The 21,779-nt window shown below is 45.7% G+C and overlaps 1 protein-coding gene across 4 annotated transcripts; it reads right to left on the reverse strand.

Annotated features, from left to right (window-relative positions):
- Positions 1-1,040: 1,040 nt before the first annotated feature.
- Positions 1,041-21,645, reverse strand: LOC124009662 (nucleolar transcription factor 1-A-like). Of its 4 annotated transcripts, none has more exons than XM_046321685.1 (20): positions 21,450-21,645; positions 12,221-12,327; positions 11,761-11,942; positions 11,517-11,600; positions 11,116-11,271; positions 10,800-10,864; positions 10,457-10,577; positions 10,194-10,304; positions 9,771-9,892; positions 9,028-9,169; positions 8,669-8,710; positions 8,410-8,547; positions 7,862-8,023; positions 7,411-7,539; positions 6,236-6,321; positions 5,350-5,539; positions 5,019-5,066; positions 2,428-2,568; positions 1,824-1,919; positions 1,041-1,630 (listed from the first exon to the last, which is right to left on the reverse strand). In XM_046321685.1, the coding sequence occupies exons 2-20, from the start codon at positions 12,279-12,281 to the stop codon at positions 1,559-1,561; spliced, it is 2,148 nt and encodes a 715-aa protein (XP_046177641.1). In that variant the 5' UTR covers positions 12,282-12,327; positions 21,450-21,645; the 3' UTR covers positions 1,041-1,558. The 4 variants fall into 4 exon arrangements, with proteins under 4 accessions (XP_046177641.1, XP_046177645.1, XP_046177643.1 ...); XM_046321689.1 differs by having other exon boundaries at positions 8,434-8,547; positions 21,450-21,619; XM_046321687.1 differs by having other exon boundaries at positions 7,429-7,539; positions 21,450-21,619.
- Between the last annotated feature and the right edge of the window lie 134 nt (positions 21,646-21,779).

Consider the following 21,779-nt stretch of genomic DNA (forward strand, 5'->3'; position numbering starts at 1 on the left):
AAAAATGTTTACATGTATCTAACCTTTTTTCAACTGGTACCAGGGGCCCTTCAGACAAAAACAACCGACATGTACCTGTTCGTGAGAGTCATCTTTCCATAGAGGGTTCATAATAGTATGTAAGCCAAACTGTTCGGATGCCACAGGATGTCTTATGGTCTGACAAACAGGCGCTAGCCGCCTTTCACCGCAGATCTGAAAGTGTGACATAGGTGGATTGAGATACATCCAATGCATAAATAAACGGATGTTTTTATGTTGTGGACACCGACCTTACAGGGTTTATAATAATGAATGCATTTGTAAGGATCCATGGGCTGTTCTGAATGCTTGTTGCAAGTCTACAAAACAATGTAAATGCATTGTGCACAGGTGGCCGAGTGTTTATTTATTGGTATCACTCCTGGTACAGGGGATGTGTGTATGTGTATTATATCTGGGGAAAGACAAGTTTGGAGATTTTAAATATTGATATGTCTATATAAAAACAAAATGTCCTTTTTGTTTTGTGAATTATGTACATTTTACGTAGACAGTATGAGCAATGGAAAATTGCATGACTTAGTTTTGACATTGATAAAACAATTTAAAAGGTGGACTATGCATAAATCCATTTCCTGGTTGCAAATATTCTAATAGTTTGCCTAACAAAACAAGCTAGTGTAGAGAATTAGTGTACCATCTAAACGGCCGAGAAATAGATCTACTGCTTCTTAGACTTGCTTTCAGTGAGTGATGGATCTGGAACACCCATTTGCCAAGGTTAGTGGGGGAAAGTATAGCTGTATTTTGTGGATCGTCCCTTCATAGAAATGTCATGCCCAGGTCTGAAGCTCTTACCAGTCAAGTCGTGGATGCATGTTATTTCCTTCGGTGACAGAGCTCAGGAATGATAAGACTAGTTTCCCACTACGTACTTGGTTATGGCTAGAAGTAGTGTACCATATGGAACAGGCTGCCATTTCAGTTGCTGAGCATACTCCTTACATTAACGCTCTATAAATAAACATCAACTAACGGTGGAAATCACACAAGAAGAATTCACAAGAAAAAAGTGCATTTTATTTTAGAGGGTTTGACCAGATGTTTCAATGGAGGGAAAGCAGCAACAGTCCTTCCTCTGCATGGACTGTTAGGACAAAAAACGTCAAACTCCTCAATATGCCCCTCCCAGTCAAAAACTCTGTAGAAACCAGTCTTGTTCAAAAACATTTAAAAAAGCCTCAACCACTTTAATTAGAAATGTCCTTAAGTTTAAAAAAAAAAAAAAAAAAGTTGCAACAAGTTCATAATAAACACCTAGAAAGGCATTGAACGTGTAACAGCCCCTGTAAAAGATCTCGTCCGAGTTGAATAGAAGTGCTCCAGGCCAACAGGGGGAGCATGACTTTTCCATTCCTCCCTTTATTTCGTCTCGCTTTCTCCAGTCTCATTTCTCCTTGTGAGAAAGAGGTGGGAGCAGCCTGTGTGAGAGCGATTTGATGACGCCGCTGTAACGGAGCCTGACTCGCGAGGGGGTGTGTCCCGCACAGCCCCTCCTATTTGGGGGGGGGGGCGGCTAATCTGAGTCCGAGTCACTGCTGTCCTCTGAGGAAGAGCTGCTGGAGCCCTCGGATGGGTCGTCGTCATTCTAGAGGATGGTAGAACATCTGGGTCAAATCCATTTGACTATTAGTGCGGTGATTGATTTAGCCTAGTACAATCGAATAGTCCAATCAGATCTCTCAAAATGCAAACTCGGGTAAACTAAGAACACATCAAATACTTTATATTTTTGCTTATGTATTTGACCCAAGTCTACACTAAAGCATAGTGCTGTTCACCTCATCATCTTCGCTGTCGGAGCTGCCAGACGATTCTTCATCATCAGAGTCTGACGAGTCAGTCTTATCATCCTCGTCCGAGTCGGACGTATCCTGCTGGAGAAACTCACACGTTTACAGAATGGTGCACAGCATATACATTTATAACAGCACATGGAATACACAATTACAGGACAAACATGATAGCATAACAAATACCACGCACACAAAACACCTTAAGATGACAAGTTAAACACAATCAGAGTAAGAACGACTAAAGCCCACAGAGGAATCCGGGTCTTGATGATCTACCTTAACTCAGTACTGCGAGCCCCCTGGGTGCATGTTTTGGTTTTTGCCCTAGCACTACACAGCTGATTCAAATAATTATACTGTTTAGCACCTGGGGGGCCCCTGGATCAGGCATGGGAACACCTGCTTTAACTAATCCTAAACCATTAAAAATTGCAGGAGCCCACACACACAGCACAGGGTACCACAGTCTGACCACCACCTATGCAGCTGCCTCAAAGTCTGAGTGTTTGTGTGTAAGTGAGTGTGTAAGTGTGACTAATGCTTCTCCGTGTGTGAGAGAGAAGCAGTCTGGCGAGAGCGGCGGAGTTACCTTGGCCCGGTACGCCATGGCCCGCTTGCCCCCTCCGACCTCTGCTGCGGCTCTGGCACCTACCACCTTCCCCTTCACTGTCGCCATCAAACACACCTTGGCCCCCTGGGCTCCCCGCGCCTTGGTGGTGCTCCGCCGTTTCTGCATGCGGGGGGGATTAGGAGGAGGATGAATAGATGGAGGAAGGTGTGGAGGGAGAGAACAAAGAGGGAGAACAGGGCGGCAAAGATGGAGGGTGGGCAGCACGCAAACACGGTTCAAGCTCAAAGCAATGATGATTAGTAGCTAGATGCTAACACGTTTTTACCCCCCATTCAAATGCAGTAACGTTAGATGCTTGTGCATACAGATAGTCACTACTGCAGTCACATCATCAACGACAGAACAAGGCAATTTCATTTACTCATCTAAATCAAATATATTTGGTGTCAGCTTTTAGTACTCCAGCTACAGAGAAGAGTAGCTATGGAATATGAAGGATGTGAATGGGGAATACAACTATAATAGCATTAGTGATAAGGGTTATAGCAGGAGTATGAAGTTCTACAGCTGCACCATCGAGAGCATCCTGACTGGTTGCATCACTGCCTGGTACGGCAACTGCTTGGCCTCCGACCGCAAGGCACTACGGAGGGTAGTGCGTACAGGCCAGTACATCACTGGGGCCAAGCTTCCTGCCGTCCAGGACCTCTATACCAGGCGGTGTCAGAGGAAGGCCCTAAACATTGTTAAGCACAGCAAGCAGTAGGTCCAAAAGGCGTCGTAACAGATTCTACCCCATAAGATTCCTGGGGCGGCCTAGTGGTTAGAACGTTGGACCAGTAACCGAAAGGTCAGCTCGGGGATTCGATCCAGCAACAAGGTAGAAATCTGTCATTCTGCCCCTGAGCAAGGCAGTTAACCCACTGTTCCCCGGGCGCCGGAGACGTGGGTGTCGATTAAGACAGCCCCTCACACATCTCTGATTCAGAGTGGTTGGGTTAAATGCATAAGACGCATTTCAGTTAAAGGCAGTCAGTTTCACAACTGACTAGGTATCCCCCAGTCCTGAACAGCTAATCAAAGGGCAACCCAGACTATTTGCATTGACCCCCACCCCCCCTCCTCCTCTTTTAGGCTGCTGCTACATTTACATTACATTTAAGTCATTTAGCAGACGCTCTTATCCAGAGCGACTTATGCAGTCACTTTAACTCTACCTACATGTACATATTACCTCAAGTACCTCAACCGGTGCCCCCACACATAGACTCTGTACTATATACCCACTGTATATAGCCTCACTATTGTTATTTTACTTCTGCTGTTTAATTATTTGTTACTTTTTAAAATTTTTATTACTTAACCTCGAGTGTAGGGGGCAGTATTTTGATGTTTGGATGAAAAACGTACCCAAATGAAACTGCCTATTTCTCAGGCCCAGAATCTAGAATATGCATATAATTGTCAGATTATGATAGTTTTGGAAACTTTAGAGTGTTTTCTATCAAAATATTGTCTGAACCAACCAGGAAGTGCTGTTTTTCCTGAAACTTCTCTGTTCCATTGCATGCCTTCCCTCCATTTAAAGGGATATCAACCTGATTCCTTTTCATATGGCTTCCCACATGGTGTGAACAGTCTTTAGACAGTTTCAGGCTTTTATTCTGAAAAATTAGCAAGAAGGATCACATCGTGTCAGTGGATGGATGGGTGCCAGCAGAGTTTTGTATGTGCAACAGCATGGAGCAGACATTATTAATTTTACTGCTTTTCTGACTTTCGTGACCAATCTACTTTGCTGCTAGCGTTTGTAATGTTTTGTCTACTGAGAGAGATGTCCTTACATAAACGCTTGGATAGCTTTTGTTGTAAAGCTTTTTTGAAATCTGACACGCCAGGTGGATTAACAAGCTACGCTGTGTTTTGCTATATTGCACTTGTGATTTCATGAAAATGTAATATTTTTAGTAATTTAATTTGAATTTGGCGCTCTGCAATTCAGCGGATGTTGACGCTAACGGGATTTTAACACTTATTTTTCGTAACTGCATTGTTGGTTAAGGGCTTGTAAAGTAAGCATTTCACCTGTTGTGTTCGGCATATGTGACAAATACAATTTGAAGGGTTATAGCATGAATGTATGTTTGCCAGTAGCATACCACCCTGCATACCACTACTCCTGGTCAGTCCCTGGATGGGAGAACAGATGCTGCTGGAAGTGGTGTTGGAGGGCCAGTAGGAGGCACTCTTTCCTCTGGTCTAAAAAATATCCCAATGCCCCAGGGCAGTGATTGGGGACACCGCCCTGTGTAGGGTGCCATCTTTCGTACGGGACGTTAAACGGGTGTCCTGACTCTCTGAGGTCATTAAAGATCCCATGGCACTTATCGTAAGAGTAGGGGTGTCCTGGCTAAATTCCCAATCTGGCCCTCAAACCATCAGTCACCTAATAATCCCCAGTTTACAATTGGCTCATTCATCCCCCTCCTCTCCCCTGTAACTATTCCCCAGGTCATTACTGTAAAAAAGTTTGGGGCATTGTATATGAAGTGCTATCTTGAATGAGGGTTGAGTGGGATGTTAATAACATATGAGAGAGTGCAACTCACTGTGGTGGAGAACTCTTTATAAACAGCTCGCTCCTGGGGAGAGAGAGACTGAAGGGGAAAAGAGAAAGAAAGAGGGAAAAATGGTAAGGGGGAAGAAATGACTAAATAAATTCTGTTTTCTTCCAAAGGCTCTGATAACATCATTTCAACTGTTTAATGATTTTATTTATTTATTTATACAACACAGGTTATAAGTTTGCTTCGTGTATCAATGTCGCCTTACGCAATCTGTCTCGTTCAGTTTGATTTTTTAATGCTTATTTGATTATTCACCTTCGGAAAGTTGCCTAACAAATAGTCATTATTTGACCCAAAGATTACCCTCCCCTACCTTGACCCAAGCCTCCAGCTCGGCCTTGTACTCAATCTGCAGCTCCTCCACCAGTTTCTTGTACTTGTCCTTGTGGCTCTGGCTGAGCTTATGCCAGCGCTTGCCGATCTCCACCATGCGCTCCTTCAGGCTGAAGTGGTTTAGCTCGCCGTTGGTCAGCAGCTCCTGGGAGAACATCTGGTAGCCGCTCCTGTGGAGAAAGAGGGAGAGGGAGAATGGTTTAATTCAGGATTAATTACACCCACAGATCAGTCAATACAAACTAAGGGTGTGAACGTTTGAATGAAATGTAATACTTAACATTAAGAAAAAAAAAAAAAATGTTTTTACATGTTTTAATCACAGTGCAGTTATCACAAAACGACCACTAACAGGTCCCACTCCTCATCCTAAAGGAAAATATTTAACAAAATAGGCCTACCTAACGCAACAACGCTGTAATATTAGTGGGGATATGCAGCATCTTTCAAATGATTTGCCACAGATACAAAGAACTACACACATCTTTAACAAAGCGCTGATTACAGAAATGATTGCAGTTGATATGCTGCCAAATGAAAAGGACTGCCAAGCCCATTTGAGCCTCGCGAAACAGGTGCGTCTCTCTCAGCATTGTTCACCATTACTCCGATTTCAACAGGGTGTTTGTTCTCTTTATAGTGGGAGTTGAGACATACAGCTAGCAGCATTAGAAAGCAACAATTATTCCCCTTTTAACCAGTAGATACACACATTTGGTGCTTGTTTTGGGGGAAAGGGACTGAGCAAATAGACAGAGAAAATGAAAAAGAACATGGGCCAGGATAAGCCAAGAAAAGAAACCATATGATAAAAAGACACCAGTAATAGCAATAACACTCAAAAGAGTCGGCGTGTGGATACTCACACTGGTGGCTTCTTGGGCTCCCCTTCAAACTTGGGTTTCCTCTGGCCTGCTCCTGACTGGGGCATTCTAGACTCCAACAATTCCCTCTGTGGGAGAAGAACTGTCATTACACCACGAGCACAGTCCACACACACACACACACACACACACACACACACACACACACACACACACACACACACACACACACACACACACACACACACACACACACACACACACACACACACACCTGGGTGTACTGTATATGTCAAATAATTGGAATACGGGGGCTCCATTGTATCGGGCAAATTAAATCAAGTATTTGACCCAGGTCAGCAATGGGGTTAATGGTATGCCCATGAAAATTACACTCTGGGACAGTTGATAATCAATAGAAATACACATTACATACTTTTATTTTTTACCCCTTTTTCTCCCCAATTTCATGGTATCCAATTGGTAGTTACAGTCTTGTCTCATCGCTGCAACTCCCGTATGGACTCGAGAGAGAGGCGAAGGTTGAGAGCCACGCGTTCACCGAAACACGATCCAACCAAGCCACACCGCTTCTTGACACAATGCCTGCTTAACCCGGAAGCCAGCCGCACCAACGTGTCAGAGGAAACACCGTCCACTTGGCGACCGTGTCAGAGTGCACTGCGCACGGCCCGCCACAGGAGTCGCTAGAGTGCGATGGGACAAGGACATCCCTGCCGGCCAAACCCTCCCCTAACCCGGACGAAGCTGGGCTAATTGTGCGCCGCCCCATGAGTCTCCAGGTCACGGCCAGCTGCGACAGACTCGAACCAGGATCTCTAGAGACACAGCTAGCAACTGCGATGCAGTGCCTTAAACCACTGTGCCACTTGGGAGGCCCTCACATTACATACGTCAACAGTGTGCAAACAGTGACATCCAGCAAACAAACACGCAAAAGACTCTGGTACAGAAAGCAGAAGAAACAAAGAAGAACAAGTAAAACTTAGATCACGCAAACGCATTCAGACGGGACGGATCCACCAACTCCATACTCCGTCGGGGGTAGCTTGGAGAAGGGTGTGCAACGAAGAGGGATGGCGGAGAGAGAGGAAAGAGAAAGGCAGGGGAGGGCGACCAACATTTTGACATTTCTTCAGCACAACCGAAGAAGACAGCGGTCAAAACATCTGCGGTCAAAACATCTGGTCACTGACCACGGGCCGGTACTGAACCTCGTATCGCTTCTGGTCATCGGCCGCCTTCTTGATCCACGGGATCTTCTCCTTCTTCTCCATGGCCTTCCAAGCCGACTCCATAGCACTCTGGGCCTTCTTGCGGTCACTCTAACCCCAAGACACAGGACACAGAATTTTTAAACGTTAGGACTCTATGGATTAAAACGCATTCCTAGATGCAGTATGGCAGGAGTCTTCAACTGGCAGCCCGTAGGCCACAACAGGCCCACGAGCCAATTGGAATTGACGCACCAAGGTTTACCGTGTTTAAAAAATGTTTTAAAGTTATGTTGTTGGAAAAGATAACTACTTTAATATAAATGTAAAACACTAAACCTAGAAAACTATAAAAATGTATATGGACCTACAGTTTATAAAAAAATGTTTTTATCTAGGGCTGTTTTGCGGACACAAAATGCTGCTCGCTCACCCTGTACTTGGCCAGGTAGTCTCCTATGACGCTCTGTTGCCACATCTCCTCGGCAGTCTTGGGCGTCTCGGGGATTTTGGTCCTCTTCTTGCCGTCACGCTTCTCTTTCGCCGTCAGGCCAGCGTGCACCCAGTGCTCCAGCTCAGCTTCGCGACAGCGCTCCTGAAGGAATGCGATAGAGACAAACCTGGCGTCAATGCAGGTGACATATACATTGTGTACCTAGTACACTTTTAAAACAGAGGAGGCTAGTGTGAGGAGAAATAGGAGGACGTGCTCATTGTAATGGATATCAAACTGTGTTTGAAACGGTTCCATTTTTCTATTACAATAAATCCGTCCTCCTATAGCTCCTTCCACCAGCATCCACTGCTTTAAAATGTAAACGATCCACCCTCACTGCATCTTAACAGCTCAAACATCCCCATGACCCGACATATGAACCGCTTAGTAAACCTTACTTGTGCCTGACCAGGTGAAAAAAGTGTTCACTGTAACTTAGAAAGCTATATCCCAACTTGCCAAGTGGCTGATAGGTGGTGACATACCTGTTGTAGTTTTGTGAGACCCACCTTGGCGGAGGGGGACTTGGCTCCATGCGGGCTGCCAGCAGCCCCCATGCCCAGCCGCGAGCCCCCCAGCTTCTCCTCCGTCATCACGCGGTCCCTCTCCTCCTCTGGGAGACTCTGGGGAAACAGAACCGACAGAGGCTTTCATAGACTTCCACTTCTAAAACTCAGGTCAGCTAAGCATGTGTAGTGTGATATGTACAGTACTAAAGATATGGTTATATTCAGTTCTACTTACCTCTAGAAACCTCTGTAGGTCAATTTCATACTGCTTCTTTTTCTGTTGTCAGAAACACCAAGAGCATTGCTCAGATTTGTGAATGACAAAAAAACAACAACTTTGTTATCATGACAGAAATCCTTTTAAACCTTCACAACACTTCTATAAACAGGTATTTATCTATATTTTCTGCAAGGTTTCCCAGAAGCAGCATGACATGGCAGCAAAAAACAAACAATTGAAATCAATAGAGGCCAAAATACTTGAAGCAGCTATTAAAAAGAAGAGGACCAAGTCCAGGACTTGTTTACGAAATGAAAAAGAAAATACTGGTGTTTCATTGCATTTCCTCATGAATGGAGCTGAACAAGACTGACCTGCTCACAGCGTTTCTGAAACATGTCCTTCTCCTTCTGCGTCATCACCTTCCACTGCTTACTGCACAGCACCATACGCTCCGTACTGGGAACATCCTTCATGGTCACCATCAGCTCGGCACAGTATAGGGAGTAACCGTTCCTGAAGACCCGAAAACCATTAGCTCAGCGCCATAGAATTCAACTACACCACATGTCTTTAAACCCCACAGAAACCAAGAGCTAACTTACTGTTTGCAAATAAATAAAGGATATCCTATCCATAATCTCTGGATTTAAAAAAATTACGAGGGCAAAAATCCCTTTTGGTCTTTACAGAACTGTCTAGAGACCACAGGGGTCTGGCAGTGGTAGCGCGGGCGACACTGGACCACATATTTCCTGGCGACAGGGGGTTTGAGCGCCACCTCAGTTGCTTTTCTGTGCCCCTATACATTCCTCTACCCTCTCTCCGCTTGCCCACTATTCTTTCATTCAAATAATGTAATATAATAATAATATGCCATTTAGCAGACGCTTTTATCCAAAGCGACTTACAGTCATGTGTGCAAACATTCTACGTATGGGTGGTCCCGGGAATCGAACCCACTACCCTGGCGTTACAAGCGCCATGCTCTACCAACTGAGCTACAGAAGGACCACGGAAGGACCTTGTCACGAGTACAAGGTCAAATGTCACGAGTACAAGGTCAAATGTCACGAGTACAAGGTCCGATCAAGGTGACTCCGATCAAGCAACTTACGGCGGTGGTTTGGTTGGCCTGCCGTCGAACTTGTCCTTGAGCTGCCGCTCGGCTTTGGTGAGGACGGACTTGACATGCTCCTCAGCATCTGGATGGGCCTCTTGGTAGACCTTCATACTGCCCTGTAGTGAGAACCATAGATTCAATCAAACGTTGTGGTTGACAATGAGAAATTATGGACAATTTCTCCTCATCAAGACTTAATCTGTGAAATTGTAATTGATTGTGACTTTCCTAAAAGGGATTAAATACTATTTATTTAGAAATGTGCATGTTACTCTCTAGGCAGTGTATATCACACATGATGAAAATGTGCTGGTTTACTCTTCCAGGAAAAGGTAGTAAAGGATTACCAAGTTGTGTCCTGACAAGGTGCTATACTATTGAATATTTACTCTTGACCCTTCACCTCTAACCTCTTACCGCATAGTCTTTCTGCAGCTCCAGGGCCTTGCTGATCCATTTTAGTCTCTTCTTGTCTGAGAGCTGGGACCACTGTCTCCTCAGAGCCTCCTTCAGCTCCTTTTGGCTCACCTGGTAACCCCAGAGAAAGGAAAAGCATTCACCACAAAGGACTCCAACAGGGACATTTTCTTTTGAGGGTGAATTAATGGAAGCACAACACTCAACAGTTCCATTCAGCAAAATCCCAGACTTAGCTGGATGGGTCCTCTGCAAACACTCACATCAGGGTGGAGCTTCATGTAGGTCTTCTTCTCATGGTTGTACCACAGCTGCTGGGGCGTCTTGGGCTTCTCAGGGAGGTCCGACTTCTTTCTCTCCTCGATCAACTCCGGGTGGTCCTCTCTGGACGTGAACAAGAGCAAAGATATTAAGGCAGCTGTATATGGGTGGTATACCCTTTCAACAAACAGATAGAGGGGTGATCACCTGCAGGGTTTTTTTTCCCAAGGGAAATTAGTCAGCTTTGGAAAGTGTTGGTTATTATCCAGTGGAGGAAGTTAATTTGGCCACCAAACACTGAGTAACTTGTAAACAGGTTTGAAAGAGACAGAAAATGCCACTCACTTGAATCGGGCCATATTCTTCTCAAATGACTCCTTCTCTCGCTGAAACTCTGTGATGTACTTTTGCTGTGGGGAACAGAGAGTAACCCTATTAACTGAAAAACTAACAGAGCCGCTACAATTGAAGATGTGTAGCTGTACAGAAAGCGATCAAATTTGAAGCAAGAAAAGAAAGTAATTCGTTCAGGTAAGTGTATTCACATCCCACTCTCAGTTTTCTATACAGTGATGCCATGTTTAGAGGCGAGAGCCGCTTTGAACTAAATAAAGATGATCCCAAAGGCATAACGAAAGAGCAGGGTAGAGTTGACCATCACCTTTTTCTTGTCTGGGAGCTCCTTGTATTTCTTGGACAGAATCTTGGTGAGGTCAAGGTTGCTCATCTCCGGGTGGATCTTGGCATACTTGGCTCGCTTCTCCATGAAGAACCGGAAATACGGTGTAAGGGGTTTCTTTGGGAAGTCTGGGTGTGTCTAATAGGGTGGAAAACAGAACAATTGCCATTCATATGGTAGAAGGCGTGAGATTGGCAACAGTGATCAAGTCTCATCCTCCAAATAACCCTAGTATTTCATGGAATGACATGAGTACAAGGTCAAATGTCATGAGTACAAGGTCAAAGGTCATGAGTACAAGGCCAAAGGTCATGAGTACAAGGCCAAAGGTCATGAGTACACGGTCAAAGGTCATGAGTACAAGGTCAAATGTGATTCTTTACCTTCAATTTCTTCCCTTTGTAAGGGTTCTTCACAAACTCAATGACGTCGACTATGAGCTCTGTCATAGTCCTAAACTTCCGCACCTGAAGACAGTATCAAAGATAAAAAACAGAAATTCTGTTGTAAACATTTTCATAGTGCCATTTTTCCAGTAGATAGAGACGACAGACTGGGACACTCTTCCCTCCACACAGAAAATAGATTTTCTGCTTTTGTGATTGGCTGAAATTGTGATTGGCTAACCTCAGTAGACACCTTCGCCCACTTCTGTTTGCACATGTCGCCAGTAAAGTCTCCGAAGCAGACCTTCTCCCAGTCAAAGTGGGACTCGGTGGTTTTGTATTTCATGGCATCACCATCAGGCAACAGGCTCTGAATCCTCTCCAAAAGAGTGAGGCAGTCCTCCTTACTCCAAGCATCCACAACTAAAACAGACAAACATCAAGCAACATCAACCCTTTAGTAGACACAATAAACCTCAAGCTGACCCTGGAATAGATAAACAACTGACAGACATACAAATGTCAAACACATTGATCTTTCAAAGTCAACCAGAATTCAACACAACGTTACAAGATAAAAAACATACACCTACATGTAATTACATAAGCATGACGGAAGGATACACAAAATTACAAAACTATGACTAGAAGAAATGATATAGCTTGTGGTTGATGAATGGTGGTTTGATTATTTAACCTACCTGGCTCGGTTTTTATCTGAATGGTCTGGGAGGCAGAGGGCACACTGCTGCTGCCATTCATGGTGCAGCGTCTGTGGGCAGCTCAACTGACCCGATTCCTCGAGAATCTGGAACCACAAAATCAAAGCAATCTTCGTCACAGGTGCAGAATACGTGTAGACCTTGCCGTGAAATGCTGACTTACAAGCCTTTAAGCAAAAGTGTAGTTCAAGGAGAGTTAAGAAAATATTGACCAAATAAACTAAAGTAAAAAATAATTAAAAATTAACACAAAATAACGAGGCTATATTACAGTGGGTACCAGTACAGAGTCAGTGTGGAGGCTATATACAGGGGGTACTGGTACAGAGTCAAGGTGGAGGCTATATACAGGGGATACCGGTACAGAGTCAGTGTGGAGGCTATATACAGGGGGTACCGGTACAGAGTCAGTGTGGAGGCTATATACAGGGGGTACCGGTACAGAGTCAGTGTGGAGGCTATATTACAGGGGGTACCGGTACAGAGTCAGTGTGGAGGCTATATACAGGGGGTACCAGTACAGAGTCAATGTGGAGGCTATATACAGGGGGTACCGGTACAGAGTCAGTGTGGAGGCTATATACAGGGGGTACCGGTACAGAGTCAATGTGGAGGCTATATACAGGGGGTACTGGTACAGAGTCAAGGTGGAGGCTATATACAGGGGATACCGGTACAGAGTCAGTGTGGAGGCTATATTACAGTGGGTACCGGTACAGAGTCAGTGTGGAGGCTATATACAGGGGGTACCGGTACAGAGTCAGTGTGGAGGCTATATTACAGGGGTACCGGTACAGAGTCAGTGTGGAGGCTATATACAGGGGGTACCGGTACAGAGTCAGTGTGGAGGCTATATTACAGGGGGTACCGGTACAGAGTCAGTGTGGAGGCTATATTACAGGGGGTACCGGTACAGAGTCAGTGTGGAGGCTATATACAGGGGGTACCGGTACAGAGTCAGTGTGGAGGCTATATTACAGGGGTACCGGTACAGAGTCAGTGTGGAGGCTATATACAGGGGGTACCGGTACAGAGTCAGTGTGGAGGCTATATACAGTGGGTACCGGTACAGAGTCAGTGTGGAGGCTATATTACAGTGGGTACCGGTACAGAGTCAGTGTGGAGGCTATATTACAGTGGGTACCGGTACAGAGTCAGTGTGGAGGCTATATACAGGGGTACCGGTAGAGTCAGTGTGGAGGCTATATTACAGGGGTACCGGTAGAGTCAGTGTGCGGGGTACAGGTTAGTAATGAGGCTATAGACAGGGGGTACTGGTAGAGTCAGTGTGGAGGCTATATACAGGGGGTACCGGTACAGAGTCAGTGTGGAGGCTATATTACAGTGGGTACCGGTACAGAGTCAGTGTGGAGGCTATATACAGGGGGTACCGGTACAGAGTCAGTGTGGAGGCTATATACAGGGGGTACCAGTACAGAGTCAGTGTGGAGGCTATATTACAGGGGGTACCGGTAGAGTCAGTGTGGAGGCTATATACAGGGGGTACCGGTACAGAGTCAGTGTGGAGGCTATATTACAGGGGTACCGGTAGAGTCAGTGTGGAGGCTATATACAGGGGGTACCGGTACAGAGTCAGTGTGGAGGCTATATTACAGGGGGTACCGGTAGAGTCAGTGTGGAGGCTATATACAGGGGGTACCGGTACAGAGTCAGTGTGGAGGCTATATTACAGGGGTACCGGTAGAGTCAGTGTGGAGGCTATATTACAGGGGTACCGGTAGAGTCAGTGTGGAGGCTATATTACAGGGGTACCGGTAGAGTCAGTGTGGAGGCTATATTACAGGGGTACCGGTAGAGTCAGTGTGGAGGCTATATTACAGGGGTACCGGTAGAGTCAGTGTGGAGGCTATATTACAGGGGTACCGGTAGAGTCAGTGTGGAGGCTATATACAGGGGGTACCGGTACAGAGTCAGTGTGGAGGCTATATTACAGGGGTACCGGTAGAGTCAGTGTGGAGGCTATATTACAGGGGTACCGGTAGAGTCAGTGTGGAGGCTATATTACAGGGGTACCGGTAGAGTCAGTGTGGAGGCTATATTACAGGGGTACCGGTAGAGTCAGTGTGGAGGCTATATTACAGGGGTACCGGTAGAGTCAGTGTGGAGGCTATATACAGGGGGTACCGGTACAGAGTCAGTGTGGAGGCTATATTACAGGGGTACCGGTAGAGTCAGTGTGGAGGCTATATTACAGGGGTACCGGTAGAGTCAGTGTGGAGGCTATATTACAGGGGTACCGGTAGAGTCAGTGTGGAGGCTATATTACAGGGGTACCGGTAGAGTCAGTGTGGAGGCTATATTACAGGGGTACCGGTAGAGTCAGTGTGGAGGCTATATTACAGGGGTACCGGTAGAGTCAGTGTGGAGGCTATATTACAGGGGTACCGGTAGAGTCAGTGTGGAGGCTATATTACAGGGGTACCGGTAGAGTCAGTGTGGAGGCTATATTACAGGGGTACCGGTAGAGTCAGTGTGCGGGGTATATTACAGGGGGTACCGGTAGAGTCAGTGTGGAGGCTATATTACAGGGGTACCGGTAGAGTCAGTGTGCGGGGTACAGGTTAGTAATGAGGCTATAGACAGGGGTACCGGTAGAGTCAGTGTGCGGGGTACAGGTTAGTAATGAGGCTATATACAGGGGGTACCGGTAGAGTCAGTGTGGAGGCTATATACAGGGGGTACCGGTAGAGTCAGTGTGCGGGGTACAGGTTAGTAATGAGGCTATATACAGGGGTACCGGTAGAGTCAGTGTGGAGGCTATATTACAGGGGGTACCGGTACAGAGTCAGTGTGGAGGCTATATTACAGGGGTACCGGTAGAGTCAGTGTGGAGGCTATATTACAGTGGGTACCGGTAGAGTCAATGTGGAGGCTATATACAGGGGTACCGGTAGAGTCAGTGTGCGGGGTACAGGTTAGTAATGAGGCTATATACAGGGGTACCGGTAGAGTCAGTGTGCGGGGTACAGGTTAGTAATGAGGCTATATACAGGGGTACCGGTAGAGTCAGTGTGCGGGGTACAGGTTAGTAATGAGGCTATATACAGGGGTACCGGTAGAGTCAGTGTGCGGGGTACAGGTTAGTAATGAGGCTATATACAGGGGTACCGGTAGAGTCAGTGTGGAGGCTATATACAGGGGGTACCGGTAGAGTCAGTGTGCGGGGTACAGGTTAGTAATGAGGCTATATACAGGGGTACCGGTAGAGTCAGTGTGCGGGGTACAGGTTAGTAATGAGGCTATATACAGGGGTACCGGTAGAGTCAGTGTGCGGGGTACAGGTTAGTAATGAGGCTATATACAGGGGTACCGGTAGAGTCAGTGTGCGGGGTACAGGTTAGTAATGAGGCTATAGACAGGGGTACCGGTAGAGTCAGTGTGGAGGCTATATACAGGGGTACCAGTACAGAGTCAGTGTGGAGGCTATATACAGGGGGTACCAGTACAGAGTCAGTGTGGAGGCTATATACAGGGGTACCGGTAGAGTCAGTGTGCGGGGTACAGGTTAGTAATGAGGCTATATACAGGGGTACCGGTAGAGTCAGTGTGCGGGGTATATTACAGGGGGTACCGGTAGAGTCAGTGTGCGGGGTACAGGTTAGTAATGAGGCTATATTACAGGGGTACCGGTAGAGTCAGTGTGCGGGGTACAGGTTAGTAATGAGGCTATATACAGGGGTACCGGTAGAGTCAGTGTGCGGGGTACAGGTTAGTAATGAGGCTATATTACAGGGGTACCGGTAGAGTCAGTGTGCGGGGTACAGGTTAGTAATGAGGCTATATACAGGGGTACCGGTAGAGTCAGTGTGCGGGGTACAGGTTAGTAATGAGGCTATTTCCAGGGGTACCGGTAGAGTCAGTGTGCGGGGTACAGGTTAGTAATGAGGCTATAGACAGGGGGTACCGGTAGAGTCAGTGTGCGGGGTACAGGTTAGTAATGAGGCTATATACAGGGGGTACCGGTAGAGTCAGTGTGGAGGCTATATACAGGGGTACCGGTAGAGTCAGTGTGCGGGCTATATACAGGGGGTACCGGTAGAGTCAGTGTGGAGGCTATATTACAGGGGTACCGGTAGAGTCAGTGTGCGGGGTACAGGTTAGTAATGAGGCTATATACAGGGGTACCGGTAGAGTCAGTGTGCGGGGTACAGGTTAGTAATGAGGCTATATACAGGGGTACCGGTAGAGTCAGTGTGGAGGCTATATACAGGGGTACCGGTAGAGTCAGTGTGGAGGCTATATACAGGGGGTACCGGTAGAGTCAGTGTGCGGGGTACAGGTTAGTAATGAGGCTATATTACAGGGGTACCGGTAGAGTCAGTGTGCGGGGTACAGGTTAGTAATGAGGCTATATTACAGGGGTACCGGTAGAGTCAGTGTGCGGGGTACAGGTTAGTTGAGGTAATTTGTAGGTAGATATTCCAATACGTAAAGATATTAATCAAGATTTCTCAAATTCAAGAACTGACTTTCGACGTTCCAACCAAGGGTTCTAGTACGTTAATCCTATGGTTATGTCCACGACTAAATATGTTCAAAAACATTGACACGGAGAGGGTGCACGTTATGCCAATTATTCAGCTGACGAAGGTCAGACGTCTTCACTACAAGTAGGCTAACCAATAGGCCATGCAGTTGCCATGGGGTGTTCCTAATGTTTGGTATAACAGGCGTCACTGTGCACAAGTTTCCCCTTGGCAACTTCAGACTATAGGCATACACTCTTAAAACGACCATGATGTGTTATGAGCACAACCAGATGAAGAATCCCTGTCAGTCTGCTGCAAAGTTCTACTGCAGTAGCCTAGGTGAACACCTTGCATAGTCATAGTGTAGAACCCCTGTATATAAATGCTATTATGTTACTTTTTATTTTTATTTTTTACTTTAGTTTATTTAGTAAATAAATGTCCTATATTGACCGACCCTCCAAATTTGCATCACCACTATTTTGCAGCCCCATTATACACCAAAGCCAGACTAAACCTTCAGCAGCCCACTAAATTGTGTACCCATTACCTGTAAGCTACTGTGGGCAAGGGACTGTAAAGTAGACTATAGCATATCAGCATTATAGACCTATCCAACGGCTGTGTGAGGAGTGAAGCAGGGATAATTCGCAAACGTGTCTGTGGGAAGAGAAGCAATTCAAGGACCACTCCTGAGTGGCAAATCTGGTGCGGTCCATGAGGAGATGCACTACAGTACTTAGTATCTGGTGTGGCCACCAGCTGCATTGACTGTTACTTTTGACCCCCCTTTGTTCAGGGACACATTATTCCCTTTCTGTTAGTCACATGTCTGTGGAACTTGTTCAATTTATGTCTCAGTTGTTGAATCTTATGTTCACACAAATATTTTCACAAGTTTGCTGAAAATAAACGCAGTTGACAGTGAGAGAACGCTTCTTTTTTTTGCTTATATATATACTGCTCAAAAAAATAAAAGGGAACACTAAAATAACACATCTTAGATCTGAATGAATTAAATATTCTTATTAAATACTTTTTTTCTTTACATAGTTGAATGTGCTGACAACAAAATCGCACAAAAATTATCAATGGAAATCAAATTTATCAACCCATGGAGGTCTGGAGTCACACTCAAAACTAAAGTGGAAAACCACACAACAGGCTGATCCAACTTTGATGTAATGTCCTTAAAACAAGTCAAAATTAGCCTCAGTAGTGTGTGTGGCCTCCACGTGCCTGTATGACCTCCCTACAACGCCTGGGCATGCTCCTGATGAGGTGGCGGATGGTCTCCTGAGGGATCTCCTCCCAGACCTGGACTAAAGCATCTGCCAACTCCTGGACAGTCTGTGGTGCAACGTGGCGTTGGTGGATGGAGTGAGACATGATGTTCCAGATGTGCTCAATTGGATTCAGGTCTGGGGAACGGGCGGGCCAGTCCATAGCATCAATGCCTTCCTCTTGCAGGAACTGCTGACATACTCCTGCCACATGAGGTCTAGCATTGTCTTGCATTAGGAGGAACCCAGGGCCAACCGCACCAGCATATGGTCTCACAAGGCATCTGAGGATCTCATCTCTGTAACCTAATGGCAGTCAGGCTACCTCTGGCGAGCACATGGAGGGCTGGCGGCCCCCCAAAGAAATGCCACCCCACACCATGACTGACCCAATGCCAAACCGGTCATGCTGGAGGATGTTGCAGGCAGCAGAACGTTCTCCACGGCGTCTCCAGATTCTGTCACGTCTGTCACATGTGCTCAGTGTGAACCTGCTTTCATCTGTGGCGAATTTGCCAATCTTGGTGTTCTCTGGCAAATGCCAAACGTCCTGCACGGTGTTGGGCTGTAAGCACAATCCCCACCTGTGGACGTCGGGCCCTCATACCACCGCCATGGAGTCTGTTTCTGACCGTTTGAGCAGACACATGCACATTTGTGGCCTGCTGGAGGTCATTTTGCAGGGCTCTGGCAGTGCTCCTCCTACTCCTCCTTGCACAAAGGCGGAGGTAGCGGTCCTGCTGCTGGGTTGTTGCCCTCCTACGGCCTCCTCCACATCTCCTGATGTACTGGCCTGTCTCCTGGTAGCGCCTCCATGCTCTGGACACTACGCTGACAGACACAGCAAAACTTCTTGCCACAGCTCGCATTGATGTGCCATCATGGATGAGCTGCACTACCTGAGCCCCTTGTGTGGGTTGTGAACTCCGTCTCATGCTACCACTAGAGTGAAAGCACCGCCAGTATTCAAAAGTGACCAAAACATCAGCCAGCAAGCATAGGAACTGAGAAGTGGTCTGTGGTCACCACCTGCAGAACCACTCCTTTATTGGGGGTGTCTTGCTAATTGCCTATAATTTCCACATGTTGTCTATTCCATTTGCACAACAGCATGTGAAATTTATTGTCAATCAGTGTTGCTTCCTAAGTGGACAGTTTGATTTCACAGAAGTGTGATTGACTTGGAGTTACATTGTGTTGTTTAAGTGTTCCCTTTATTTTTTTGAGCAGTGTATATATATGATCACTGGTGACCAATGAGGTTACAGAAATAATTCCTGATCTGACATGACGTGGTTGGTAGCCTAGCATAAAATCTATTTTCACACATCTATCGGTGATGTCTTCGAGGATGGGAGGAATGAAGGCTGCATAGGTTATCCCAAAACAGGGGCATCGTCTCCGTTACAGGCTATGCATTCCTCTCAGCTATACCGCTAATTTAAGCTACTCGTTCATCGTATAGAGGCGAGTGTCTACTCTAGACCTGCAATAGGTTATAATAATGGACCGTAAAATTGCTCAGACAGGGCTTTACTTTGCAAGCTGCACATCACAGGGGTTCCGGGGCCGCCGATGTGCCTGGGATGCACAATCCTTCGACGCAATCCGTGCATTAGGCTACATTCACAAGATAATATGTTTAGGCCTATTGGGCTACTTCATTGGAATTGTACTAAAACACCATGACATTACGCAGTAAATTAACCATCCATTTCGACATATTGGCTAGGCCTAGCTGTTAGACTCTCTGTGCAAGGTGTTGGCATATGCAGGGGATTGAGGATAACATTGTAGTGAATTTGAAGTGAAGCCTGTAGGGACTGATGTACACAACTCCATGGCTTCACGGTCAGTGACAGTACCATTCATTTTCAAATGAATAAAGATTATTTAGAAAATTATCACAACAATATCAAAATCTCAATTTTACAGTGTAGAAAATGTGTCAATTAAAAACAGTTTTATATTATTCAATTTAAACAAGTGGATCAGAAAATAGAGAACGTAAGAGATTGAAACTAACATTATATGATTATATTTTAATCAGTGTATTAGATCATTAGACTAATAAGCGTTACATGGACCCTCGCCCAAGTCCATCCTATATATCTATCTATCCAACCTTTATCATATGAGAGAACATTGCGTAGCCTACTTCAGGGCAGTGGCACACAATATAATTGTAGGACCGATCAATGGTTTGTTTCAACGTGTGATTTTTCAATAGCAGCAGAATTATTTTCTATTGCAGATATGAAAATAAGGTCCTTATGCTTCCAAAACTGTACCGCGAGCGTGTGTTAATGTTCAGACCAAGCTACAGGGCTCTTAACTCCCGTACAGAAGACACCGAGGTCCAATGACCTCGGAGTCATGATCAAGGGCCTAGGGACCGATTAGTTCCGCGGCCAGGCCATTTTTCTGCTTATTTTCCATCGGGCCCCTAACCGAAAGCCTAACTAACCGCGACTGGTTTGGTATATAGGCTAGATAGTCTAGGCGGAGGGAGCGTTTTAGAGAAGGGAATAGAATGTTGGAACAGCTTGAACATTCCATGGCGGAATCGAACAGCCAGAAAGTGCGCGCCTACCCCCTGTCCGTATCCCCCAATCGGTGGCGCAGCTGTGCACCCGACCGAGGCGCTGCTTTCTCGGTGTATAGGCTACAGTGTTATGGCCCGCTCATAAGGTCAAACTTCGGAACACGCAACAGATCCTCCAAACTTATTCGAGAACATAGGCCTACATTGCACACAAAAAAAAACTTGCCACATGCATGCGTTTCCCATCTACCGTTACATTTAGGGAATATCTAAAACTATGAAAATATATAAAATGCTCATCATATACTGCATTCAAATATTTCGAGGGGCCGTGGCATTGCTAATGTAATGTACTTCTATTTTGGAGTCAAGGCTAGTCATAGCCTTATAAATTTGTCTTGGGAACACCGACCGTTTTCTGCTTCCTACCCCAGTAATGGCGCCCTTATTCCGGCAGGAGTCAAAACGCAGCTTCCGCTGGCAAGAAAATTATTCTTACCGAACACATTTTTTAAAATAAAATTATACCACGAAATGTTACATAAAAAAAACACTCAGTCGACTTAATTAGCAGCCTGGATGTGTATGACACGTGCAGTTTGGTAGTATAATTCGTTATTTTGTGAAAAGTCGTTTTAATGGTATAATTTGGAGGAGATTGCACAATTAACTATCCATGTGGTTTTATAAGCTACCAAAAAGAGTAAGTGCACATTTCAGAAACGCTTATAAAGTGAGGATTTCCTGAAAAACAGATACGCGAGCGGGCGCATCTGTTTGCTCTTGCCCCAAAGCTCTCACTGCAGAGCCGCCATGAGTGTTACAAAGACTGGGGGAGACACGACTTGAAAATCGCTTATAACGTCGTCAAAACACAACTTTTCACTCACCTTTCGTGACAGTTAGAAACCAGCGTTGATACTAAAAATCAAGGTATTCGTGTTAATTATTTTAGGGCTGTTTAAGTGTCTATCTTTCAGCCGTAAACCCCAGGGAGTCAGGTTGAAACGGATCCGACAAAAGAAGCGTCTGTTTCGGTATGAAACTCCGCCCAACGCCGCAGGGGGAGGAACTCCAAGGGAAAACATGCGAGAAAAAAGGAGACAAAGGCGGCAGTATTTCATAAGAAATTGTTTTATTGTGGTTCTGGAATATCTTTAATGAATAACGCATTTATTTTACACATTTTATCAATTTAAAATATTTTCGTTATTTGTTGA

This window comes from Oncorhynchus gorbuscha, linkage group LG22 (genome assembly GCF_021184085.1).
Source record: "Oncorhynchus gorbuscha isolate QuinsamMale2020 ecotype Even-year linkage group LG22, OgorEven_v1.0, whole genome shotgun sequence".
Classification (NCBI taxonomy): Eukaryota; Metazoa; Chordata; class Actinopteri; order Salmoniformes; family Salmonidae; genus Oncorhynchus; species Oncorhynchus gorbuscha.

Bases quoted from the DNA above. Each gene is read 5' to 3' on its own strand.
- LOC124009662 (XM_046321685.1), bottom strand. From the start codon at position 12,281: ATGAATGGCAGCAGCAGTGTGCCCTCTGCCTCCCAGACCATTCAGATA. The intron at 10,865-11,115 runs GTGATGGTCAAC...TGTTCCCCACAG, and splicing joins AGCTCCCAGACAAGAAAAAG to CAAAAGTACATCACAGAGTT. The intron at 1,920-2,427 runs GTAACTCCGCCG...GAGTTTCTCCAG, and splicing joins CCATGGCGTACCGGGCCAAG to CAGGATACGTCCGACTCGGA.